The 26,011-nt window shown below is 37.4% G+C and overlaps 5 protein-coding genes and 1 long non-coding RNA gene across 17 annotated transcripts in view; 3 read left to right on the top strand and 3 right to left on the bottom strand.

Annotated features, from left to right (window-relative positions):
* Unc-13 (unc-13) overlaps nucleotides 1–14,562 on the top strand; it is a 95,510-nt gene extending 80,948 nt beyond the window's left edge. For 9 of the 12 annotated variants that reach the window (XM_070660136.1, XM_070660137.1, XM_070660131.1 and 6 more), the window contains 9 exons: nucleotides 1,116–1,850; nucleotides 1,936–2,157; nucleotides 2,241–2,693; nucleotides 2,761–2,892; nucleotides 2,987–3,212; nucleotides 3,479–3,628; nucleotides 4,613–4,717; nucleotides 4,828–4,990; nucleotides 5,077–14,562. In XM_070660136.1, the coding sequence (XP_070516237.1) occupies nucleotides 1,116–1,850; nucleotides 1,936–2,157; nucleotides 2,241–2,693; nucleotides 2,761–2,892; nucleotides 2,987–3,212; nucleotides 3,479–3,628; nucleotides 4,613–4,717; nucleotides 4,828–4,990; nucleotides 5,077–5,374 (2,484 nt within the window). In that variant the 3' untranslated portion in view covers nucleotides 5,375–14,562. The remainder of the gene's footprint in view (nucleotides 1–1,115; nucleotides 1,851–1,935; nucleotides 2,158–2,240; nucleotides 2,694–2,760; nucleotides 2,893–2,986; nucleotides 3,213–3,478; nucleotides 3,629–4,612; nucleotides 4,718–4,827; nucleotides 4,991–5,076) is intronic. The other 3 variants (XM_070660143.1, XM_070660142.1, XM_070660139.1) reach the window with 1 other exon arrangement.
* A 332-nt stretch (nucleotides 14,563–14,894) lies between these two features.
* On the bottom strand, nucleotides 14,895–15,447 carry LOC139104587 (uncharacterized). The gene is made up of 2 exons (XR_011546054.1): nucleotides 15,309–15,447; nucleotides 14,895–15,056 (listed from the first exon to the last, which is right to left on the bottom strand). It is a non-coding gene; the product is annotated as an uncharacterized lncRNA (long non-coding RNA).
* Nucleotides 15,448–15,560: 113 nt separating this feature from the next.
* Nucleotides 15,561–16,490, top strand: Mrpl27 (mitochondrial ribosomal protein L27). Its single transcript, XM_070660157.1, has 4 exons — nucleotides 15,561–15,667; nucleotides 15,779–15,860; nucleotides 16,024–16,193; nucleotides 16,269–16,490. Exons 2-4 carry the CDS (start codon nucleotides 15,779–15,781, stop codon nucleotides 16,470–16,472), a joined length of 456 nt encoding a protein of 151 aa, XP_070516258.1. The 5' UTR covers nucleotides 15,561–15,667; the 3' UTR covers nucleotides 16,473–16,490.
* Tsen34 (tRNA splicing endonuclease subunit 34) lies at nucleotides 16,393–18,568 on the bottom strand. The gene is made up of 7 exons (XM_070660148.1): nucleotides 18,205–18,568; nucleotides 18,054–18,123; nucleotides 17,805–17,983; nucleotides 17,458–17,729; nucleotides 17,163–17,373; nucleotides 16,934–17,095; nucleotides 16,393–16,862 (listed from the first exon to the last, which is right to left on the bottom strand). The coding sequence occupies exons 3-7, from the start codon at nucleotides 17,869–17,871 to the stop codon at nucleotides 16,654–16,656; spliced, it is 921 nt and encodes a 306-aa protein (XP_070516249.1). The 5' UTR covers nucleotides 17,872–17,983; nucleotides 18,054–18,123; nucleotides 18,205–18,568; the 3' UTR covers nucleotides 16,393–16,653.
* A 166-nt stretch (nucleotides 18,569–18,734) lies between these two features.
* Nucleotides 18,735–23,093, top strand: Mtl (Rac family small GTPase Mtl). Its single transcript, XM_070660156.1, has 4 exons — nucleotides 18,735–18,949; nucleotides 19,518–19,643; nucleotides 20,109–20,445; nucleotides 20,522–23,093. The coding sequence occupies exons 2-4, from the start codon at nucleotides 19,528–19,530 to the stop codon at nucleotides 20,654–20,656; spliced, it is 588 nt and encodes a 195-aa protein (XP_070516257.1). The 5' UTR covers nucleotides 18,735–18,949; nucleotides 19,518–19,527; the 3' UTR covers nucleotides 20,657–23,093.
* A 1,555-nt stretch (nucleotides 23,094–24,648) lies between these two features.
* LOC139104586 (single-pass membrane and coiled-coil domain-containing protein 4 homolog) lies at nucleotides 24,649–25,957 on the bottom strand. The gene is made up of 2 exons (XM_070660158.1): nucleotides 25,780–25,957; nucleotides 24,649–25,488 (listed from the first exon to the last, which is right to left on the bottom strand). Exon 2 carries the CDS (start codon nucleotides 25,479–25,481, stop codon nucleotides 25,302–25,304), a length of 180 nt encoding a protein of 59 aa, XP_070516259.1. The 5' UTR covers nucleotides 25,482–25,488; nucleotides 25,780–25,957; the 3' UTR covers nucleotides 24,649–25,301.
* Between the last annotated feature and the right edge of the window lie 54 nt (nucleotides 25,958–26,011).

Below are 26,011 nucleotides of genomic sequence, written 5' to 3'. Positions count from 1 at the left end.
TCCGAATCAAACCCGACGAACCGGCTACGATTCGTTATTCTGTTAATATCGGCGACGGCGAAGCGTTGGTCCTTTTTCTCATTTTCAACCTAAACAGCAAGAAAATAATGGTTAAGAAATGTCTTCGAAAACCCATGCGTCGCGACAAGGTCACATTTATACGGAGAAAATACTTTATAATACGACAGTGACCGACGTACGGAAAGAATATGTAACACCAGAAACGTGAATGCTTTACGATAAAGAAGCGGCGGTCGAGAAACTGCTTTGCGTTAAAACTGAAAGATATTGCTTAGACAACGGCGGCTAGCATACGTGAATCTTAGAGTGGTGTGCGTAGAATCTCACAGAAAACGCGCGTGTTGATGTGCTGCACAGCGTCGGTCGTAGAGGACTGAAGGGTAACGCGCCCCTCTACTATCTCTCTCGCACTCGGCGACCGAGGGAGGGGATCGAGATAGAAGAATCACGTACGCCAGCCGCCGTCGCCGCGGCAAAAACGATATTTGCTTTTCGGTGTACGTACTTACTTTTCGACGTACTTTTCGACCGCGTACGGAAAGAGCCTCATTTCCTTCTGCGTCTACGCAGTCTCGAGTGACGCTACCTGCGCCCAAGCGGCAATCCAGAGACCAGAGTTGCGACAATCAAAAGCTGCAACAATTCATTACACATGTTTCATGCGAAGTATTCACGTTCTGAATGCTCTACGGTAAAGAGCGGTGATCGAGAAAGTACTTCGCGGTAAAACCGATGGCTTTAATAATCAAATTTACTTACTTTCTAAACGCGCACGGCAGGAGCTCCGTCGTCTTCGCAGTGCTCGGTTCAAATGGCGCGAACGTCGCGAACTATTGGCGGTAGTGCGCAGACACTACGAAGCACGTTCGCCAACTGTTGGCGCGAATATTTGTTTCGTATTCTCTACGCGGTATAAAGAAATTTATATACTGAATATAATATTAAATATATATTTAAAGTGTTTAAAGTTAATTATTCAATGATAAATAGTTTTTATTAACGAATAGAAAATGTAAATTGTAGAAATAGCTCAAGTAAGTCTAGTGTTTTATAAAAAAAAAAAAGAGAAGCTAAATAGATAATTCTTATTGCAGAAAGAAAAATTTGTCAAGCTACTGGACCAGCTGCACAATTCCCTCAGGATCGACTTGTCAATGTACAGAAACAATTTCCCAGCCTCGAGCCAGGAGAAGCTGATGGACCTGAAAAGCACTGTGGACTTGCTGACGAGTATTACGTTCTTCCGTATGAAGGTCCAGGAATTGTCAAGCCCACCGCGGGCCAGCACCGTTGTCAAGGACTGCGTGAAGGCTTGCCTGCGATCGACCTACCAGTTCCTCTTCGAAAACTGCTACGATCTCTACAATCGAGAGTTCCAGGCGGATCCGAACGATCCAAAGCGAGACTCGGACGATCATGGGCCGCGACTCGACTCGCTCGACTTCTGGCACAAGCTGATCGCTTTGATAGTCTCGGTGATCGAGGAGGACAAGAACAGCTATGGGCCCGTGCTAAATCAATTCCCTCAGGAGTTCAACATCGGTCAACTGTCGGCGGCCACGATGTGGTCTTTGTTCGCGGTGGACATGAAGTACGCCCTGGAGGAGCACGAGCAGCATAGACTGTGCAAGTCCTCGGCCTATATGAATTTGCACTTCAAAGTCAAGTGGCTGCACGCCAACTATGTTAAAGATGTACCGCCGTATAAGGGCGCCGTGCCAGAATATCCGGCCTGGTTCGAGCCCTTCGTCATGCAATGGCTCAATGAGAACGACGACGTCTCGTTAGAATATCTCCACGGTGCCTTTAGTAGAGATAAAAAGGAAGGCGTAAGTAGACATACCACGGTTTTATTGACAAAGTTTACGTTGCAAAGACGCGGTTCTTTAATGATTCTTTGTTCTTTACTTACAGTTCCAGAAGAGTAGCGAGCACGTGCTCTTCAGCGTCTCCGTCGTCGATGTTTTCACACAGCTGACCCAGTGCTTCGATGTGGTGTCGAAGCTAGAATGCCCGGATCCGGAAATCTGGAAGAGATATATGAAGAGATTTGCAAAAACCATCGTCAAAGTTTTAGTGGCTTACGCGGATATAGTGAAGAAAGAATTCCCAAGCCATCTGAAGGAGGAACGAATTGTACGTGCTTCAAAGCAAACAATAATTTGTGAAAATCTAAATTAAATTATTAATTACAATTTTTAAATTGTTTTATTCCTCAGGCATGCATTTTAATGAACAACATTCAACAACTTCGGGTGCAATTAGAAAAGATGTTCGAGTCGATGGGCGGCGACAAACTCGAGGAGGACGCAGCGAACATATTGAAGGAGCTGCAACAGCAGCTGAACGGTGCTTTGGACGATTTGGCTATATTGTTCGCGAACAGTTTGGAACCGCGAATAACAGTTTCCGTCAGGGAATTAGGAGATCTTTTGTTGGCTATCAAAGGTGGAGGACAGGTAACTTTGTCACAGCCGGCACAAAGAAACAACGTAGCCGTGGAAGCCGACGACGTTTTGAGGCCGCTTATGGTTCTGCTCGACGGCAGCCTATCTCTATACGCCGAATCATGCGAGAAAACAGTATTAAAGAGACTGTTGAAAGAACTATGGAAGATAGTTATGAGAATTTTAGAAAAGACCGTCGTTTTACCACCTATGACGGATAAGAGCGTATGTATTATAAATTAAAAAAATGTATTAAGCGATAGGTATGACTAATGATTTTTGTTTTTTGCAGATGATGTTTAAGAACCTGACGGATAATGCTAAAAATCTCGCGGCAAACGCCAAGATAGAAGATATGTCGAAGCTGTTTAAGAACCACATGGCTGGGAAACCTGACGTTAAGAATGCCCTCAGCGGAGTCATGGTAACGTAAAAAATAATTGAAATTAATTTAGAATTACCTAATTTTATGGAGAAAAGTCATTTGAAACCGGTTATTAAATATTGTTATTTTTCAGGATATTTCTAAGGAAGTGGAGAAGAATCTTTCACCGAAGCAGTGCGCGGTTCTTGAGGTCGCTCTGGACACAATCAAGCAGTACTTCCATGCTGGCGGTAACGGTTTGAAGAAGACGTTCCTAGAGAAATCGCCAGAATTGCAGAGCCTACGTTATGCGTTGAGCTTGTACACGCAAACGACGGACACCCTCATCAAGACCTTCGTTACTTCGCAAGTTAATCAAGGTATGTCGATTGCAGATTATTATACAGATTACAATTTAATAAATTATTAAAAATAACTATTATTTTTATAATATGTTTCTTATGCTATGTAATTACGGAAATAATATCGTGAGACTGATCAGGAATACACACGAATAAGATAGACACAAACGATATATTCTAACGACACATTACACATTCCGTCGCGCAATTATCGCGCGAGAAATTGGTATATATCGGCGTGTGGTTACACTTACATTACGACGTAATGAAAATTGTCGGGACAGTGCCGCTGAACGATGCATCAACGCTACGTCAGCGTCAACGTTCGATGAGCAGCGAGAGAGGTGACGAAGGGGACGGAGCCGAGGGTATGGAAAGCCTCGAGGAACCCCTTCGCCAGAGCAAGCCCTCTCTTCGTCGAGAGAGCCGACAAGGTACCGCCAGAACAGACCTTAACAGGTCGCTGGAAGTGTCGGAGAGATTTTTAGGAACGTAGTGAGCTATATCGTTCTGTCGAGACGTCTTTTGATGCAACATATTTTCTTCTTTATTTATTTATTTTTTTTTTCTACAGGATAATCTTTTATTAACAATTTTAAAATAAAATAAAAATTAATCTTGCTTAATAAATAGAAATAAATAGCTGATAAAATAGATCTTTTACATATTTATGTTTCTGTCAATTTTTTACATTTTTAAAGAAGAAAAGTTTTCCAAAAACGTCTCGACAACGGTAGCTGTGTTAGGAAGCTGTGCTGTTATCACTGCCGCTGCTGCTATTTGCCGCCACTCTTGCTGTTACTACTGAGAACTTTATCGATCAGTAATATGCCTCTTTTGGTCTCATATTTTCTTAATACAACGCTTCTGACACATACGTAAATACACATCAAATAAACTGCGTCATTTAAGTCACTATACACGATTTTCTTATAGCGCGTGACACACTTGCCTAGCCATAATTGTTCTTTCGAAAGTTTGAAGGTACACCCAAGGAAAGAATTCACAGACTGGTTGATCAATTGATCGATCATCTGCACCATCGACACTTATGCCATATGCACGGAATCTTCGAAGATTATCACTTTACGAGTACAAAAGAAAATAATTAATTTTTTTCTTTGGAATAAAAATTAATAATTCTTGACATACACACTATGATTAAATCGTGAAAACTTCACTAAGGCTGACTTCGTCTTTTCTGATAATTACGCTGACAACAAGTACCTGACCTGCCTATTATCAGAGCATGTAATCTGCTCTAGAAATAGAAATCGAAAACTAGAACTCTCTCTTAGCTTTAGTTTCAGAACCATAGCATCAGATAGAATCAGACGAAGTCCGCGTAGTATCTAGATGCCATTTTAGCTTAACGATTACCGTATCTTTGCGTAAATTCTAACTGTAAGCGTTTAAAGTTCCAGATACCGCTGGTTCGGAAGAAGGCTCTGTAGGAGAAGTGAGCATCCAAGTAGATCTCTTTACACATCCGGGAACGGGAGAGCAGAAAGTCACTGTTAAAGGTACGACTGTGATTTTGAAGAGTTTATAAAACCAATCGCACAGCATTGACAATTAATTTATAATTTATATATTAATAATTTTATTTTTTAAATTATTTTATTTCTTTCAGTTGTGGCCGCGAATGATTTGAAGTGGCAATTAGCGACGGGTATGTTCAGGCCGTACGTTGAAGTGAATCTAATCGGGCCACATCTTACCGGCAAGAAAAGGAAACAATCAACGAAATCAAAAAGCAATAACTGGTCGCCGCAATTTAATGAGAGCTTTGACTTGTAAGCTTTCACTTTCAAACTTTAATATATCGATAATTACTAAAATTTGACACAGATACAAAGTTTTGCTTTATTTCTATTCACAGCATGATCGGTAATGAACAGCAACAGCTGGATTTCTACGAATTGCATATCTGCGTGAAGGATTATTGCTTCGCGAGAGAAGACAGGCTTGTCGGAGTCGCGGTGATGCAACTTAAAGACATCGTTGAGGACGGTTCGTGCGCGTGCTGGTTATCGCTTGGCAAGCGTATACAAATGGATGAGACCGGTTGGACGATCCTGCGCATTCTCTCTCAACGTAATAACGACGAGATTGCCAAGGAGTTCGTAAAATTGAAGAGCGATATTAGGCAGGAAACACCGCTGCCGAATCCCACTTGAGGAGACACGGTGCGTTAAAAAATCGATAGCGAAGTGAACCGAGTACTTCGAGCTTGGAAAGAGCCCGAAGAGGAGACAAAAAATAAAAAGAACAAACAAAGCAGGAAGAGAAGAAGAAAGAGAGCAGGAGGCCGTCCAAAGGGGGTCAGAATTTGATACCTTCGGTGCCACAAGCGAACAAATCTTTCACTATTCCGCAAGAGAGATGTAATTCGCGCGATAATCCGGCGAAAACGATCGTCCCGAACCCTTCCGCCCTTCCTCGCCGACAGGCACACGATCCAAGGAGGAACGATCCCGACAACAGGACACGATTTACCGTGGAGCTTCTTCTCTCCAGCTTCCCTCGCGCCATGGAATTCAATCGAACGCGATTCCTCTCCCTTTTTTACGAGACTCGCACACTCACATACACACAGAGCTTCAACCCCGTCCCTGGACAGCGACGACCATCTTCCACAGATCTCGAGATAGGACGACGAGCAAAGTCAACCCTGCACGGCTCGGCGTTTCGCGTCCTGCGTACCCACTACAATAATGAAAACAGGGTGATTCCGCCCGCCTGCGTTTCTAGAGAATTAAAATAACCGAGAAAACGTGGGGCTCGCGAAAACGACGACGATGCGCGACGCTCCAGCATCACACGAGGTAAGAGATACATCGGACTCTTCTTCACGCGAGTGTCGCAGGCGAAACGCGGGAGGGAAGAGACGGAGACACAAAGAAGAGAGTGTTCGCTGGACGAAAAATGCGAAATGTGAAAACAGTGCTGCCAGTACGCAATATATTTGGTAATATTCGTAACGTAAGATAGGACGAGAGATCAACCCCGCGGAGAACTCAAGTGCTTTGCGCGCAAAAGGCGACGGAGACTCTCTCGATCGGACGCGTTGTCGTTCGCCGAAAGACTGACTTCGAAATAGAAGAGAATGAAAAGCGTCCACGTATGTGGCGAGTATGTGCGGCAAACTGTGAGCGAAATCGAGTGCACGCGACATCGTAATACATAAAATTTACATATACCACGCACACACATACACACACACGTACGTTTAACACGACCGCGTCGTTTTTAGGCCGTTTGTTCGAAGAGGACGAGTTTACTGTAGATACGTGAAAACATTGTTGAGAAGAAGAAGTTTTTTCTAAATATACAGTTTAAATGTAGCATTGCGTACGACCAAATAGGCACGTCTCTGTGACGTCACGTAGCGACGTGCCGCTAGTAATAAACCAAAAGGAAAAAAAACCAGAAAAAAGTTAGTAAGGCATTGTAATTGTAAAGTACGTTCTTATTCGTAAGATTATACCAGAAATGATCGTAAGAGTCTGACTGTTGCTGATGTTGTTTTCTGCTGTTGTGAATGATGCCGTGATCCGTCCGAAAGCTTCAAAGGCTACGCGAAAGCAGCCTACCGCTGACAGATTGTTACGAGCGGGAAGTCGCGGTACCGTAAGTCGCGCGTTAACGTAACAGCGATATGTCCAGCGCGTTGCGAATCTTCGTTATACGAACCGGCGAGCGAAGTCGACAAAATTAAACTCTACACTTCTGTACTTAGTGGTGCCAGCACTCACGGATATTTCTCTGAGTATTTCGAGTATTATCTGAACTCGAGCGATTACCGCGGGATGTTATTGAAATTTCGAGTTGATTAACGCCCGAGCTAGTCAAGCGATGTCCGCGAACTACGACAGCCACTTGTAATCTCGTAGCGCGCGCAATTATACCGTAGCTTTTGATTCTCTCCTTAGCTGTCGCTGTTTTTTACGCCTATCTCGGAATGTGACACGAGGCGCTGGACGTTGCAGCCGCTATTATTAGTATAACTAACGCGATCGTCTAGCTTAATTCTTGTACACTGAAAAGCAGATGTGGCAATTGCTGCGGCGACGGCAGCTAGTGTAATGTACATGTCGCCGCAGCAAACGTTATATCTGCTGCTCAGTGTACGTCTTACCTCGTGTGCATAGTGTACGTTCGCCTGGTCCGTAGGAACGTAGAATCCATCGCGGTTTCGTCAGTCCTTTTTATCGGAAGCTCGTATCGGGCCGCCTCTTCGCTACGTCTCCTACAATCGCACGAAGCTTCGGTCGGATCCCTCCGTGAGAGTAACTCGAAGGCGCGCGACCTCGTAACCGATGAATCCAGTCATCGTCCAGCCCAGAGCTGCAGAATCGGGCGGGGCAAGTACAACACAACTCCGGAAATTACGCTATTATATTCAAAAGTTTCTACTACGTAGTACGTCTAGATTATACTTACGTATTGTGTATAGTGTCTAAAACTGCTGATGTAGCTGCGAGCGCGGGATTTTCGATCAGCAAATAGAGAAAGCAAATCAAGAACGTTTGAGAGTCGTCTCAAAACTAAACGTCCGATTATCTCAGCTGCAGGTGCTTACCAAATTCGAATATATCGTAGCATCGGATCGCGAATTGAACGGTTTCACGTAGCGGCAATCGAGTTCGGCTCTTTGAATGCCTCGGAGAATAAATTTTAACATTAAGTAATATTAATGAGCGTTAATCGATTGTAGATCAATAATTTATATTCGCTAAGTTTAGATTAATTTATTCGAGTGTTTTCGTAAAAGGAAGCGAGACGGATCTTTAGAAGTGTATATCTCGGTAATAAGACGTTCGAAATTACATTAGAGCTCGGTTAGAGGCTTTTTTAACTTCATATTAGCGATCGATTTATGAAGCACCTGCATCTGCACCTGTCGTCGACGGTGTCGAAGGATCTCCAACCGGTAGGGAAAGAAAAAAAAAAAAGAACACGAGTCCGCGATCTCGCTACCATCTTCATTTGTAAAAGTGTCTATTTTCTCTCCGCTGCCTAACACTAAGTACATTACTTAATACGAAAGGGCTAGCGAATTCGGCACTCAGATCGGCCTCGTCGACGGGCACACTCAGACGATTACTTCGATTACACACGTACCTCCCCTGCCCCCCTTCAATCGCGATCGCAGGTCCACCGCAGCCACCGCGACTGTCGACGGGGTCGGCCGCCAATTTTTCCTCCTACTCTCCGCTTCGATTAATATCTTGTAAGCTTAATGAAAATATCTCGTGTATTCTGTGATAATTACCCCTTAAAGAAAACATTTACACGCTACACCCTACACGCACAAAAGACACACACACGACACGCATACACGACAAGGGAAGAACTGCGGACGGAGTCCGCGGACTGGACACTACAGACAGACTGGAGGCAATGATAAATGCGATTACATTACACCGATCCTAAACATAGCAACCGTATTTTTCTTCTTTAAATACATTCCCATATTTCTATTCTCTGTAAACGTCCGAGGAGTCGTCGCGATACTGGAAGTAAAAGAAAGAAAATATATATATAAATATATTACATATATGATACAGAGTGATCCAGGTTCGCCTGCACTTCCTCACTTCATCTATCGACTCTCGCGACTAATTCACAGTTGGTTTCTCTTTAACGAAAGTCTTATCCTTTTTCACAACTTTCTAACAGTTAAACAGTCTAACGATAAGTCTCAATTAAAAGTACCAAGACAGTAAAGTTAAATTAAAATTAAAATAAAGAAGGCTCCGTCATCTCTTGCTGAAATTCTTAAATGACTATCACCTTGCAGTTTTAAAACTTATCGCCTTGACGCTTTTCGTTAAAGAAAAATACTCGAAATTAGTCGGAGAGTTTGTAGATGGGCGAAATCTGGAGCATCCTGTATGTTGCATCGACAAATCGTAACTTTTCACCCGCGATATTGCCAATCGTAAAGAGACGCAGGCACGAGGGACGCAAAAGTATGTAGTGCATGGCGCTTTTAGTTCTAAAAAAATAAAAATTATTTCGTTACAATTACATACTTACAATTAATAAAAAGAATTTGATTACAAAGCTTCGAAAAAATCGCATATCTCACATTGAATCATAATATTTTCACGTACAATTTGTGATTTTCTTTTTAGTCTTTCTTTGAGACACATTTTAGCTTCTTAGTGATCAGTTTAGATTCTCCGTGATTACAATTATCAATTACAAATGTTTATAGCGAAAGAAATTATCATTACCGCAAACTTTTGCGTCCAGTTGCTGACAAAAATATAGAGTCACGATCGGAAGTTTAAGGCAGACTCCAAACCGCTAAATAGCGAATCATACATTTTTCTAGCATGGAAACGAGAGAGAGAGAGAGAGAGAAAGAGAGAGAAAGAAAGAGAGAGAGAAAGAGAGAGAATCATTTAACAAAGGGAAACTAAGGATTAAAAAGATATACACAACTGTTGACAATACTATGCTTGAGAATCGTATCGACACATATGTAACGTACCTAATAAATATATAAAACAAGACGAGATGTTTGTGTTTCGTAAGTAAAAGTGTACTATGAGTAAACTCGTAATAAAGCTTTGAAGGAGGACGTGACAAACTAGCGCGAAACGCGGAACTTTTGCGTGCATCAGCGACTTATTAGGTAATTACGAGCGAGGAGAAGACGTAAGCTTCGTCGTCCTACGGGAAACGCTGTTATTGTAGCGGAGAAAATTTTCGGGCAAAGAAGAATGAAGCAAAAGAAAGAAAAGGAGATACAGGGAGAAAGATCTCCACGTCGCGGGCATGCAAGGTGGCTCGAAGCCATTGTATCCGAGTATGAAACACGCACACTCGACTCAAAGAATACCTGCGTAGCATTCCAGAGTACCGAATCTCTTCGTTAATAAAACGTTCCGTTTGTTCATTCACGCGTCGCTCGCCAGCGAGCCCAATATGCGCATAATGTATATAATATCCCGCGCCAGGTACACACACCTGTATACATGTAAACAGAGAAAGAAACACGGTACATTCATGCGGAATAGCGCTTGTGTGACTCCATATTCACACGATCGAAGCTCCGGACGTGTCGCGTTAAGCTTCCTCATTCTCGCGAACGGATCATTATCATTAATAACCATCATCATCGTCGCGAACGACGATCGCCCAGTGAACGCCAGTATTGTCTCGCTGATCGATTCGCGATACCACGATCCGTCATATCAAGCGGCGATTGTGCGGTTCGGGCAAGAGAGATAAGAGATGGAGAGACGCACGTTGCCTCTCGAAATCCTGACAATCCTGGCGTCAATAATGCACAGGGAGGCGCCATTCACGGAGGATGTCGGCTCGCATCAATCGCACCCGTTCAGCTAGATATAGAGGTTCATATATACAGTACGACTTGCCTCGTTTAAATGATATATCGCGCATCAGCCATTAAATATCGTGCCGCACGTAGCTAGCAAATAAAAGTTGAAGAACGCGAATCTCTTCCCTGGGTTATAAGAAGTTCTATTTGGTATAAGTACGTTGAGCAGCTGTTAATTCCACGATAATGACGTTAACCGTTTCCGGGTTAATGCTAAACGTGGGATACAGCTGTCGTGTAGTTAGTACCAGAGATCCACAGTTCTCGCGTCGTGTTTGGCGTAAATGCGATTACCTGAGGTCCGCGTCACATTGACGTTAAAAAGAACCCCTTTGATCAGACAAATAAAACAGCCTCGGGCGATCGCATTTTACAGGCGTCAATTGCGCCGCGAGAACGCGGTCCTATTTATTATTTACATTTATATATCCGATGAGTTTGCGCATATACTTAGAAAATAATCGGGCGTATACGGATGGATTTCAGAAAGAAGTGTGGTACATAATGCGGCGGAAAAGCGAGAAAGTGAAAAAGAGTGAGAGAAAGAAAGAGAGAAAGAGAGAGAGAGAGAGAGAGAAATAGGGGATTAAATCCCGAATGATTAGTTAGATAATTACAGGAAGACATTGTAGTCGAATGACGAGAGAGAAAAGAGACGATCGAGAGAGGGACCTATTAGAGTTATATCATCGTTAAATCATCGCACATGCATATACACATACACACACCACGTGCCATATCATCGCATTATATATATATATATTATATATTATATATTATATATATATATCAAGAGAGAGTTTAAATACTATTAATTTTAAGTCGTAGCTAAATATACGGTTGTACACACGTATGCGTATACATATACGGCGTGACAGAGTCATGCGGGTGAAAATCCAACATGTGTACAGCAATTCGTTTTGACTAACTGTGATTTGTTGCTGGTCCTTATTCGAGTAATATGATGTACATACACTGAAAGATAGATATGGCATTTGCTGCAGTTACGGCGGTTAGCGAACACTATATCAGCTTTTCAGTGTACGGCGTGACAAAGAGGCGAGTGAATGAAGAATGTATGAGATACAAAATTAAATATTCGAAAAACATTTGAACATACTAAGACATTCATCTTTGTTAAAAAAAAAAAAAAAGAAAAAAAAGTAAAAAACGTTCTGAGCTAAAACCGATTGTCTCACAAAAGTACAAATGCGATAACGCGCGTCTTCCTCATTTTCACTCGTCTTTTCAAATCAAACGCAATGTGACGGAATTTAAATTTTTGCTGCTACTCGGATATCGACCGACACTATTTGCTCGCGGTCACAATTATTTCGGTAAGGGACGAAGAGGGAGAGATCGTTACTGCGAACTTTGTTCACTCCATTATCATCACCATTGTCATGATAAGCGAGTCACACTCGCGTCGTCACGTTGACGCCGCGCAAAGCGTCTGCTCGCCGCTTGCCCGACCGAAAAACGCCCTTTGTAATTTGATTTCTCCCTTTCACATCGACAGTACACACGCACGTGTAAGATATTATCGCATCTCGATCGTGTAATCACAGAATATATTGCACATACGACTGCACATATTATATACATATTCACACAAGTGTGTATATACATTATATATACATATACATAGTCATGATCGCGATCCGTGTTGCTGTCTCACCCACTCGAATGTTTTCGTTAATTCTGTTATCACTTTCACTTTATCTTTCCTCGAGCGATTCGACGCCATTCTAAAACATATCTGATACTCAGAGAAAACGTACTTTTCCGCCCATTTTCATCGCAAATGATATTTTAAGAGTCGTATTGTATTATTATACGGTGTGTCCCTCATGTTAAGCGCGCTTCCTTTAAACAGCAAACTTTTCAATGTGTCTGAAGTTGATTTTCGTCTTTATAAAAATATTGCGCTCCTGTAAGGAGCTTAAAGTCAAGAATCACAGTTTCTTATGTTCTTTGTGTCATATGTTTGGATAAGATTCTACTTGAAAACTGCGTATACCGAAGAGTTGCGACATAAAGAGAGACACGTTTGCTGAATAAAAAGAACTCGAGTTTAATGAAAGATGCTTTGTGTGGGCAAAGAACAGTTTGGAGAAATTATGCTTAAGGAAAGATATATGTGCAAATATGCGTGCACGTAAAAAAGATCACCCACTATAACAGATGCAAGATCACATTTCGCACACTAAGAAATTTAATAATTTTACACAAATAATAGTTTCTAAAGTTGCATAATTAATTACGTGAACAAAAACAATCGTGTAATCTTTATTTAAAAAGATGTAGAAATTTTATTGTTACGTGATTGTCACCGCTTTGCCGCGATGCTGATTTATTCATCTGTCGTTATCAAATCGTTACCTCGATTTTACGGTGAAAATACTGGCGGCTCATTACAAATTTTCTCGGTTTTTTTTTTTTTTTTTTAACTTGCATAATTAATAATGAAATTTTAATAACTATTATGTGTGAACTTATCAAAATTTTTATAGTGTAATCTTACATCCATTATTGTGAATGATTTACATGTAATGTTTTTACAGTGCAAACCGTTTGTCGTTGTATCATAAACTGTCTATATCAGCCTTACTGCAAACGCTATTTTGTCGAACATCCAGAGAGAACGTAAAAAATGTATCTCAAGGAGAAATCCCGAGACAGCCACGGAGCGGTGATTTTTCAGTGTCCGTTACTCCATCAAAATTTCCCCTGCAAAAACCTCGATGTTTCACATGTATTTGCCTCCATGTGTTACAATGCGCCGTGTTTTTTCCATTGTTCTCCTCTTGTATCTCGCGCAAGTGAGCACAAACCGGCTCGAGCGAGAAGCTGAAACGGGCGAAAATGTTTCTCCGCAGTCCAATCGTTTCCGGAACAATTTTGCCTGAGAAAACGCTCCTCGTAAAGGGACGGAACGCCTCTCGCCATTTTTTATCCTCCACTTTTTCGAAACACTCTTGTCACGATGTGGCGACGAAGGCGAGATGAAAAAGTGGAACCAGGAAATGGCGGGTACTCCGATCTTCTTGGGATAATTGTACATAAAAAAAAAAGAAAAGACAAAGAAAAATATTGTTGTCAAGTATTTTTCTTTTGTTCTCGTTAATATTATAAAGCGACGGAGACAGAAAGAGACGGCTGCCGATGTTACAGCTACCTGATTGCGTTGCATTGCATCGTCGTATATACTTCCGCATTGTAAAAGTTTTTCTTTTCTTGTCCAAAAAAGTTACATTGCCTATGGTAAAGTTGTTCGCATCGCGGGGAGGAAACATAGCGGCTGTATTTCGCTCGGTAGACTCTCGGAAAATCTCGGGAAACAATTCTATCAGCGTTATTTCAATCCTCTGTAACAGTAATAGTAAGTGACCTTTCCGTTCTAGGTGATAGCGTAATATGTAGAACAATATGCGTAGTGATGAATGTAATTTAGTTAATTATAAGCCTGTTGAAGATCAGATCGGTGGAATCGATCCAGGAGATGAGTCGCCCGAGCGATCAGAACAGCCGTTATCGCGCCTCCGAGCGAATCTGTTGGAAGTTTCACGGTTGGCGTCCTAAGAAAGCAAAGTAAACGAGCTACAGGTTCGATAAGACGATTTTTTAATTTCGCGTCACCCTCCCCACATCCGCGGCCCGTTCGCGCTTCTCCCGTTCCTCGTTTTGCGATCAACGTACCATATCCGAAGGGTGCTCTTAAAAAATGGAAGTAGTGAAAGGGAAAGTGAAAGTGAAAGTGAAATTCTAGCGCGATATACTAGGACGGTTCGCCGTTCGAATGCGAGGGATAAAAAGGGATGGCTTTCTTATTGGGATAAGCTGCCTCAGGGGAAGGTAATCCAGGGACTCTAATAAACTTATCCGAAACTACTTGCCTCTGAAATTATTCCATCTGTCGCCAGGGCCGTGTCCGTGATCCTCCTTTTATTCCATCCTTTGTAATATTTTTCATGTGACCAGATTATTAAATTAAATTGAAATTCGCAAGCTGAAATATTTTAGAATACCACAATTCTGTCTTCCTTTCCTTTAGTGTTTGTAAACCTTTGTAGTGAACCTTTGAGATAACAAGTTATAGTTACCTCTTATTAAATTTTATATTATAATACATATCAATTAAAAAAAAAATTAAAGCTTAACATAATAACAGACTTTTCATGGAGGATGTGGAAATGTAGAAATAGCTGTCTTGACAATACTGTGTCATTTCAAACCAAAACTAAATTAGTGACTTATTTAAACAGCATTATCAAATAAGGATTTTATGTTTGCAAGGTGTTTCATGGATTTTTCAAACCTTGATATAAATCACAAATAAGTAACTATAAATTAGTATATTTATTGCTACATTCTCCCATAAGAAAGAAATACATATATTCACATACTGTACAGCTGAAGTTAACCAAGATCTTTTAACGTATCCAGGCAGATGGGGGTGCCTTCAAAAATGTCCTGCATTCCTCTGCAAATGCGATTTCTCTCTGCAATAACACATAATAATTATTAATTGATTTGATCTCGTTGTTAACGCCAGAAGCACCTAAGCAACTAACAGTCTAGATAAGTAGCGTTATTTACAAAAGAATTTGAGCAGTTTGAGAAATATCCTACTATTAATTTCAATTGTAATTAAAATAATTTAATTAAATTGTCAAAATTAAACCGGCCCACAAAGACTGGCACGAAATAAATGAGGAACTTGAAATTATAACAATCGCAAAGGTTACCTTTACCAACTGCTTATCCGGTATTCTAGGGTATGGTCCCCAATAATCTCTCTCCCCCCACCAGTAATCGGTGGCTAACATGACGTTCGTGTACACTAATGTTAAAATAAACCCAACACCGGCCAGTTTTCGCATTTTCGAGCTTTAAAAAGATCGCAAAATATCCTGTTACCTCACTCGGGACGAAACGGCGAGCGTTTACGTTACGTCAAGTCGAACAAGAGTGCCAACAGTAAGTATAGGAAACTGATGTTGGCATTATTTGACTATAGTTTGTGCCGTTTGTGGTTTCTTGTGTAGTGGAACTTTTCTGTAGAGAGTAGTGAAACTTCAGAGCACGGAGATCGATTGTGAAGGAATTTGAGGTTAGTTCGTTCCAATATAAAATATTAATATAACGTAATATTGACGTAACATTATTATTAATAAACTCGAGCACTATTTTAAACAAAAACGTCAACATAAATTTTTTCTAGATGACACACTTGTTATCATTAATCTGTCTTGGACTACAAAACACTCGGCAAACTTTAGTGTCCTGCAATGTTAATAACATAGGTTTGCATTATTTTATTAATATATACAGCTTAATTATATTTAATTATGTAAATTTCGTAAAGTTTTTATTAGAAATTTTGTTGATAAAATATTAACAGAAGTACATAATAAAATCTATTAAATATATATACATTATGATTAATGAAACTAATTTGTTATTTAGCAAAAGTATATGTCAGACATGCTTCAAAAAAAGCCAGTACTAGTACTAGGAACAAGGGTGGTGATTCTAGACCAAAACACAGAGGATGGAAGGTACAGGATGGGACTGAAGTACATGCTGGTAAATTATTGGTAACACAGCGAAAAACTAGATTTCATCCAGGTCTTAATGTAAGTGTAACAATTACTATGTTCTTAATAATTACAAATTGTTTACATTATATATTTCTCATTTTCATTACATAGGTTGGTTTTGGACGAGATGGATCTTTATTTGCAATGGAATCAGGCAAAGTTATGGTAACCTGTGAAAAAATTGATCCTAATTGGGAGCACACTTGGGTCAAAAAGCATTATGAAAATCGTGAAAATCAAGTTATATATAAAAAACATTTTAATGTTATTCCTACCCCACAACACAAACGATTTAAATTAATAGATAAAATATAAACAACAAAAAATATAAAACATGTAGTTTTTTTACCGTCTCAAAATTCCAATATTTAGTAAATATATTGTTGAACCTATTTATATTGTTGATTTGTGCTGTATAAAACTATAAACAATATCATCTTTTAAAAAAAACTATTAAAAATATTAATTTAATTTACAATATTAATGTAACTTTTTGTTATGTGCTATCTTTTAATACACTGCCTTCTGTCCATTGGGAAGATTGATATTTTACTACATCTTTCTCTTCGTAATATGTAGCAAATACCAATGTCTTTCTAACATGACAACTGAGTCTGCATTGAGTTATAATTTCCATGATAGATATCTCTTCGTCTTTGCGTTTACAATGTACTATGTATTGTGAGTGAAACATTATTGGATCACCTGTAAATAACAATGTCAGTCAGAGTTTGCAAATCGAAATTATAACAATGTAAGACAAAACAGATTTTTACCGGGATACACTAGAAAGTCTCCGCCAAATTTTTCCCCACTAGTGATATAATATTGTTTTTCCCATAGATCTTTATACACCTTGTATTTAAGTTGCTGATCAGATGTTACTGGATATTTCCATTCCACTGCTTTTACATCATTTTCTCCAGACCATGGATATGCTATATACGAGTAAACGATCAAATCACTCTTTCAAACGTAAGTTCAAACTAATGCTTTTTATAGTACCTGTATGTATTTGAACAAGTGCCTCATTCTTACTCAATTCTGGCAATTTAGCCAGTTCTTCTTTAAGCAAATTTTTAGTATCAATTTCAATTTTATCCAAAGCTTCCTGTGTCTTCCTATCTAATGGCTTTTTCATATTCTTTTTATTAGTATGTAAACCTAACATCTTGCGTTTCTTTCCTTCTACAATTCTGTCCATCATAGAAGTAATCTGAAAAAAATAATTCAATAATTCTGTTATATAATCTTTATATTCTGTTCTTGACATAAATTTAAATATAGGTAATAACGCTACCTGTCTTTTTCTATTGTCTTTCAAACAGTCTGCTTGTTCCAAAAATAATTTGTTTCTATATTCTTGAAATTTTTGACTTAATGATTCATCTGGTCGTATATTTAAACTTGTACATTCTACAAGGCAAGCAATTCCTTTTTCAAGTAATAAAGTGATCTCTTCTGGCAGCAACAGCAAAGGGAGACCTAAAAACACCTCTTGTCTAGTTGATTTTGAGAAGGAACCTACTAATTCTCCAACTATTCTATGATCTCGTCGAAGTTTAAGCCAATCTATAATAAGCAGAAAATTAAATTAAATTAATTATAATAATTAATTATGTACATTATGTACACACTACTACTTACCATCAGCATTCCATATAAAAACATTATTTTTGGAAGAAATGAGATGAATAACATCTGGCATACTCATGATTTTGATTTATAATCAATGCTTTTGACGATAATGTTCTCTCAAAATTTATAAATCGATGTCAAGGTGTATCTCTTTAAATCGAACACTCGACATTAAAATTCTTATTCTTCTAAAAATACCAAACATCAAAAAATAGAATTCATTATCTTGTTTTGTTTCTCTTTATTAATTTATTTTACCATTCTTCTTTTACTTAAGGTTCTTTACATTTTTTTTTCCCTTAGGTTTAGAATTTTTGCTTTTCCTAAACTAAAAATTAAAAATATATATACAAGTTACACATAAAGATTAAAGGAAAGAGATAATTGTTTGCTTCGAGTAGTTTCTCACCTTAAATCGTCATAAGAATACACTTGATTATACTTTGTGCAAAATAAAAAATTTGGAGAATGAGAATTATCGCGATCGAAGGAAAAAAAAGAGCTAGAGCGCGTGATAAACCGTGAGGAACAAATTGTACGCAGTGTGAGAAATCTTACGCGATTCATATGAGTGAAGAGTGAACGAAAGGCTTCGACGAGTGCAGCTCAAGGCGATGTTACGGAGTCGGTCTTTAGAATTGGGCGCCAATCATTGGTTGAATTTTACCGTGCGTTCCTCGTGCTAGCACGCGCGATTGGTCTGCCCTACGTGCCGGAGACACGGCCCTTCAGGACGGGTACGTAACCTCCGCAAAACGGGACGCGATGCGCACCCGCTCTCGTAGGGATAGCGTTGTGGTCCGTCACTTCCTCGAACAATAAGTTTTACGGAAAGAGGAGGGATAGGAAGGGCGGCGGGTGGCGGGAGTGCGAGGCGACTGTCGAACATCTGTCACCGAGGCGAGCTGCGTGTAACCGAGTCAGCCAGTCAGCCCTCATCTGTAAGACCCCCGAAAACCGCGGCGCACTGTCATGGCACCCGCTTTTGTCATTTTTTGAGACGTAACGAGGCAGCGACCGCGGGCCTGCGAAACATCGTACACAAACACGACACGGGACACGGGCTCACGCAAGTTCGCACTCCGCAACTCTCGCGCTTTTTACACGTCAGACTTTTCAACGGAAAATCCACCCTCTTCGCCCTCGTGCACACGGTGAGTGTGGACGACTTTTTGTGGCTGGTCAGCCTAGACTTTGTTTACTTGCTGCGCGCGAGCAACGGCGTGGTCATAGGGCGAGCCCTTCGGTACGTGGGAGCACTACGCGCTTGATTCACATACGAGAGTTTATCTGCGTTTAGATCTGCGGAATTCAGTAAAGGCAAACTTCCGCAAACTCATAGGCGGTTCCTGTGAGCACGGATTATGTTTTGATTTTATGGGATTAGGTGATCGTCGCCACCCTTATTTTGCATCTCCTAATGAGTATTGTTTATGTAAATTTTAAAGCAACATTCTGTTTTAATGCGCGTGTATTGTGTGAATATGTTATTATGTCTAATATATTTTTTTATTATGATTTATTTTCTTGAGATTTGCCAATTAGAATTGCTATTAATATCTCTCATTTTGTACATACATAATAAATATAAAATATTCAATAATTTTTAGCATAATATTGTTAAATGTATGGTATTTCGAAAATTTAATATATTAACTAAGTATAGATTAATGTTAAATAATTAGACTAGCAATTTTAATAATTTATATGCCTTTTTTGTAGATAATAAATCATGAGCTCAGGTAGACCGATAAAATGTGTAGTGGTAGGAGATGGGACAGTAGGAAAGACCTGCATGTTGATATCATACACAACAGATAGCTTTCCTGGGGAATATGTACCCACTGTGTAAGTATACTCCTGTTTCTGTTTGTGAAAATATTTACTTTGTTCTGTGAGAAGTTTTTCTACTTCTACATAGAGCCCATTAAAAAAATACTTTGTAGCATGGTTTTGGCCTTAATATCTCTTTCTTAGACCAATCAAATGGAGTGGCTAATAATAGTAACAGTATAAGATACCTAACTTCTATGTATGTACAGGAAGTAATTCATTTTCAGTCATCTTTTTGTTACTTCCTGTCCTTTAGATTCTCACAAATCTATTTTTGTTAGGTACTATTTCATTCAGCAACATCTTCATTGGTTTATATAGCTTGTGACAATTGAGAAAATAAAAATAAATAATGAATAAAATCTCTTTTTCATTTCTCTTTAACACAGATGTAAAGTTAAACACTATAAATAGTGATGAATAAATTATAAATAAAATTATATCATTAAATGTGTGTTAAGTCTATAATGTTTTGTCTAGGTTTGACAACTACTCTGCACCAATGGTTGTTGATGGAATTCCTGTTAGTCTAGGGCTGTGGGACACAGCAGGGCAGGAAGACTACGATAGATTGCGTCCTCTCTCCTATCCTCAAACAGACGTGTTTCTCATTTGTTTCTCCGTAACAAGTCCTTCATCATTTGAAAACGTAACCAGCAAATGGTATCCTGAAATAAAGCATCACTGCCCAGATGCACCAATGATACTTGTCGGAACCAAAATAGATTTACGAGATGACCGCGAAACGCTTACTGCCTTAGCTGAACAAGGCCTTAGTGCTATTAAGCGTGAACAGGGACAAAAATTGGCAAACAAGGTATGCAAAAAATCGTTTACTACCTTTTATGTAATTTTGAATAACGTATAGCAAAGCGCGATTATATTCGTTATAGATTCGTGCAGTGAAATATATGGAGTGCTCTGCTCTCACGCAACGTGGACTGAAACAGGTATTTGATGAGGCAGTACGCGCAGTTTTAAGACCTGAGCCGCAAAAACGTCGGCAAAGAAGGTGCATTATGTTATAAACGACAAATGGAATTGACGGGAATTATAGATTATACACATGCATAAAGAAACGGATCAAAATAAATTTGATCATACAAAGAAATAATATGAATGTTTTAAAGAGAGGAATAGTACATGCATTTTAACGAATTATTCTCTGGCAGCTATAGAGTATACCATATTATGGAAAGAGTACAATTTAAAACCTCCTGGTTTCGATGCAAGTCGTGATCCTAATTCACGATTAGAAAGTTTAGACAACGAGAAAGTAAGAAAACAAAGGGATAGAATAAATATTTAGCAGCATTTGCAGAAGGAAACGTACAAGTTGTTAGCTTACAGGTGTTTTTCCTTAAACTTGCATTTATACATATATTTGCATTACGAAAGGATATGTAACCATAATGATATGCAGTCAATAGTTTAGCAAAAACCGACTCGTGACATTTTTTTATATTTTACAAGAGAATCTCTGTTAATTGCGATCCTGCAAATCGATAATACAGTGTAAATGTGCTGTGATGATTAAAAGCATTAAGTACTGAAGCTTTACTTATCAGGGCTGCCAGATTTTTGACTTTTTTACATTTACAATAGTAGGAACATTGAGTTTAGTACACGTAACACGATAGCTAATCGTAACAATTACATACTGAAAAGTTTTACAAAATGTAAAACTAGGATAGAATTATTTAAATCTTTTAAACATACAGTGCCATAGCAACGAAAAATCAAATTTTACAAGTATTCTTAATCAATCAGTTCTAGACAATATATATATATACATATATATATATTTTTTACTAATACGGAAATTTTTTAAAAATGTAGCCAGAAAAATTGGTATTTATAATGATTCTTTAGACAGAAGTAGTCTGTCTTTTTGTTCTTTGGGGCATTTAACTTTTTTTATTAATTAATACTTCCGATAAGGAAATATAATAGTATGCATACAGAATACTGCCATAAAATAACGATGGAAAATTTTATACTATTCTTAATAGTAAAAAAGAAAATGATCTAAGAGAATAATTTTACACAATAATTACGCGAATTAAGTTTGATAATATTGCACATGAAACATTTGTCATTTAGAATCTCAACATGCTTGTATGTTGGAAGAAGTAATGGTATATTGTGTACTAATATTTATTTTATTTTGATAAATTAAAAGTGAAGAATATTTTAATATAATTTTATATGTGCGAGATTTTGGTAGTTTTCTATTTAACGTAACGTAATATTTTTTGTTTGTGCTTATAATGAGGTTTCGATGTTATACAAGTTTTTGCAATTAGTGCAATTTGACTTAATAATATTGTTTGAATTCACATGAATATTCTTTATAAAAATAATCAAAAGAAGTATAGCAGTTAATAATAACAATTAAACGCTGATAACAAATACACAGCAATGCAAAGTCCACCTAAATTGAAATATATAAATATATAGCACAATGTATTTTCTTAAATATCATAGTATATCTCTCTTCCATTTATTTGTATGAAAATTATTTACATAAACATTACGGGAAAACTAGTGCGAGATGATTTAGAAAGATAGATATCTTGTACAAATAAGTTATGGTAAAAAGTTAAGCTCATATCATTATTTCTAATTCATTGTCTTATTAATTTTAATTGTGATTGTATTTTTTTTTTTTTTTTTAATATTTAATGAAAGAAAGTCATGTTTAATTTATACAAATATTCAAGATGTTTTTTAAAAACTCAGTATAAATTATAGTAACTTCTTTTTAACTTGAAATATATATAAGAAAGATAGGACCTTTGTGCCATATATATTTGGTTTGTAAAACATATATAAAATATTATGTTAAAATTAAATTTTATATTTAAAATAAATTCTCAAATAATTTATAATATTTTAAAATAGATCGAAAGAAAAACATTTAAGGCCAAAGTGATTAAAAATGGTTAATTATCTCAAGGAATAATTTTAAAATTTGTTAAAAGAAAGATTATAATTGCTTTTGCAATTTATATTAACATTAATTAGTTTACAAACATGAATTTTACGATTACATAAGAAAGCTTAAACAATTAATAATTGTTTTAGCTATTCTAGTCCCAAAATCTTATAAAGAGTAAAAAAAAAGGCATATTACAGCTTGCACTAGATGTACATAATGTAGCATAGAAGCATATCCTAAATTGATCGAATCTACGTCTTTTACGACATAATTATATATTTTTTTATTCCTTAAATCTGTGCACTAGTAGGTCTTATCATGGAAACTTTATTAATGAAAATGCAGTTAATCTTTAATTTCTGTTTGGTTTGTGTGACATGTTTGAAATAAAATAAAATAATTGCTAAATAGTCATACAATTATTTGGTGGTAACTAATATTTTAAAATAATTACTATTTTCAAAAAATTACAAATTATAATGTACTGTAAATTAAAAGTATATGTCTTAAATGAACAAGTTTAACAGCTTTTATCTTCATTTATTATAATTTAAAATAATTTAAACTTTTAATATGTATATGTATACTTCTGCATATGTATAATAATGCATTAATTAACCATAATGTATTTCGGTTATGTATTATAATGTAATGCATAATTCGCATTTTTTGTAAGTAGTGCACTTATTTTACAAATTCTTAGGTACTTACACTGGCTCGTTTGCTCTTTAATATTGCGTATGTAAATTATCAGTAACGAATATTTGTAATATTAATTTTTTTTTTTTTAATTAAAATTTTATATACAAATTTTGCACATTTAATGTGGGCATAATGTAATTTAAAATACACTACTTACAACTTTTGCATTTAAAATCATAGGATGCGAATTACTTTCTCATCTTTCCTCTTTTTAACGAAATCACTAAGCGATTGCTATGAACCAAAGTTATGTATTACGATTTAAGATAACATTTATGTTTTTTTATTATGAACTATTGCACATAATAAGTATAAAAAGAATGAATGTATGAAATGTAAAGATAATCTAGTCATCACAAATCTGCTTCTAATTTTTATTTGTGTACGTGAATGCTCTTAGTTTGCACATGGACGAAATATAATCTTTAAAAGAGCAATTAGCTTATAAATGAATGAAATAAAAAAAACTGAGAACAGAAAGAAAAGGGGATATGAAAGTAAAGATGCAACTTAATACTGTCAATTTAGATAGAATGCAAAGGAAACCAAACGACGGTACTAGAAATTGTGTAGAAATTACAAATATATGTATATGTGCTAGGATATGTGAGTTTAATTACAAGTAATTTATAAACATTTTTCTGTTTTTGTACATGTAACAAAAAAAAAAAAAAAAAAAAAAAGGATGCCAGACAAACAGCCTATATACTAATAGGCATGGCATTTTCGGGTACCACAAGCTGGGATTTACAGATATCCCCAATCGTGGATTGTTTAGAGAGGAGGATCCAACGAAGACCACAGTTCTATCAAAAACTCTTCTAATCGAAAAAGCTCCAACTAATACCCGCTACAGTTTCTCAAAGTTTGAAACCCAATGGGTATAAAAGATATTTTTAATTTACGGAAATAAAAAAATGGGCTACCAGAGCTCTCTCTTTCTCTCTTTTTTTCCTTAAAAAATAAAAAATTTTGGCATCTTACAGACGTGTAACTAATCTGATTGTCAATAAATTTTTTTTTCTGTAATAACATTTATATATATTTTTATTTGTTCACTAAAAGTCAGATATGGCATTTGCTGCGGCTGGCGTACGTGACTTCTCCTTCTCTCACATCACATCAAAATCACGTACGCTAGCCGTCTCGCAGCACCATGAATACCATTCCTGACGGTGAGTGTACTTTATGTACTTTTACTTTAACATACACGTTTGTTATAGATAATAATATACGCTTTTCTAAAAAATAAAATTAACATCATACATGTATTTCAATTATTTATATTAAAAAATAAAAATTATCAAATTTTAAGTTAGCGCGCAAAATAAAAGAGAAGGGGAGGACAATAAAGTAATGCTTTACTTATATATAACAAATATATTTTCATACTGCATTGGACCCACATATATCATTATTCAAATGTTTTACATGTCACTAATATCTTTCAATTTGATTTCATTATTAAAATTTACATATTTCACAAATATGGACAGATATCTTTTGTTTTAACTGTAAAATATGTATATGTAATATTTAAAAGAATATTACATGAATAAAATATTGCATCTATATAATTCTAACCATTAGCAAAAAGCTTGCATACAAGACAGAATTAAGGAAGACACATAATCATGTATACTTACAATTATCAACTCGCCATAAATAAATGCGATTATTTATTAGAAATGCAATATATAAATTAATAAACTTTTCAGGCTGTAACAATTTAGTAGAAAACATTGACTTTTCTACGACTTATAGTCGATAATTATATACTTATCTTAATATTACATAAGTCCTAGCTTGAAAAATATTTCTTCTTATCAAATTAAATAATAGACCTTTGCAAAACCGGCATCTTGCTTCCAATGACTTAGAAGGTATTTCTCAGGACGAACAGTGGAATGTGCCTCCTTTTCGGAAAAATCTGTTTTATGCCCACACAGCAATAAATTGGCCATGCATCGTTGAAGAACAGCTGGTGTCTGAATTGAACAAGTGAATGATGAAAGTAGTGGCATATGTCGTTAGTATTCAACAAGTTTTGGACGGGTTTTGACATAAATATACGCTGCTATTATCACAAATACTGCAGCTATGGTGGGTAATACGACTGTGAATACTCTCTGCTTGTTTTCAAGAAATTCCTTTTTCCGTTCTTTCTTCTGTTTATTCGTCTCTTTCGTCTTCCCTTTTAACTGCCGCATATTTTCGCTGCAAATCAACACAATTATGCACTACTGGACGGGCATATGTACTTACAAGCATGAATTACATTTAAATCTCTTAACTATTGTCAAACTGCTGAAAAAGATGAGAATTAAATCGTAAAAAAAGCATCAAAGTGAGTTGCGAGTTTTTAATTCCGGTGTAAACATAAGCAGGTAGCCGCGCTAAAAACAATCGCAGTCTACGCGATCGCGCCTGTCTCGCATATGTTCAGAGCCAACTTACGAATTTTTTAGAATGAAGTGACAGAGATAAAAATGATCGTGATATCGGTACCTTAAGGAGATCGCACGAGGCACGAGGGAGACAGCAAGACCGCACAAAGTTAATTTCTGGTGCAAGTTGAATTTGCGCACATGACACGTAGCCAAACAATTAGCACGTAGCTGCAACCGGTTACGCTGTCACTTGCGCATGTACAGGTGATTACACCAAACGCCCGCGTCCCCAAAATCACCATTACCAGTGCAAGAACGAACCGTGATACGAAGCTTTGACCAATCGCAGT

The sequence above is a fragment of the Cardiocondyla obscurior genome, linkage group LG08, assembly GCF_019399895.1.
Source record: "Cardiocondyla obscurior isolate alpha-2009 linkage group LG08, Cobs3.1, whole genome shotgun sequence".
Lineage (NCBI taxonomy): Eukaryota > Metazoa > Arthropoda > Insecta > Hymenoptera > Formicidae > Cardiocondyla > Cardiocondyla obscurior.
This window is presented reverse-complemented; position numbering and strand designations above follow the sequence as displayed.

Coding starts and splice junctions, on each gene's coding strand:
- Mrpl27 (XM_070660157.1), top strand. CDS start 15,779: ATGACACACTTGTTATCATTAATCTGTCTTGGACTACAAAACACTCGG. Junction 15,861..16,023: donor CTGCAATGTTAATAACATAG/GTTTGCATTATT, acceptor TTTGTTATTTAG/CAAAAGTATATGTCAGACAT. Junction 16,194..16,268: donor GATTTCATCCAGGTCTTAAT/GTAAGTGTAACA, acceptor TTCATTACATAG/GTTGGTTTTGGACGAGATGG.
- Tsen34 (XM_070660148.1), bottom strand. CDS start 17,871: ATGAGTATGCCAGATGTTATTCATCTCATTTCTTCCAAAAATAATGTT. Junction 17,374..17,457: donor AAGACAATAGAAAAAGACAG/GTAGCGTTATTA, acceptor TATTTTTTTCAG/ATTACTTCTATGATGGACAG. Junction 17,096..17,162: donor ACTTGTTCAAATACATACAG/GTACTATAAAAA, acceptor ACTCGTATATAG/CATATCCATGGTCTGGAGAA.
- Mtl (XM_070660156.1), top strand. CDS start 19,528: ATGAGCTCAGGTAGACCGATAAAATGTGTAGTGGTAGGAGATGGGACA. Junction 19,644..20,108: donor GGGGAATATGTACCCACTGT/GTAAGTATACTC, acceptor TGTTTTGTCTAG/GTTTGACAACTACTCTGCAC. Junction 20,446..20,521: donor GACAAAAATTGGCAAACAAG/GTATGCAAAAAA, acceptor TATTCGTTATAG/ATTCGTGCAGTGAAATATAT.
- LOC139104586 (XM_070660158.1), bottom strand. CDS start 25,481: ATGCGGCAGTTAAAAGGGAAGACGAAAGAGACGAATAAACAGAAGAAA.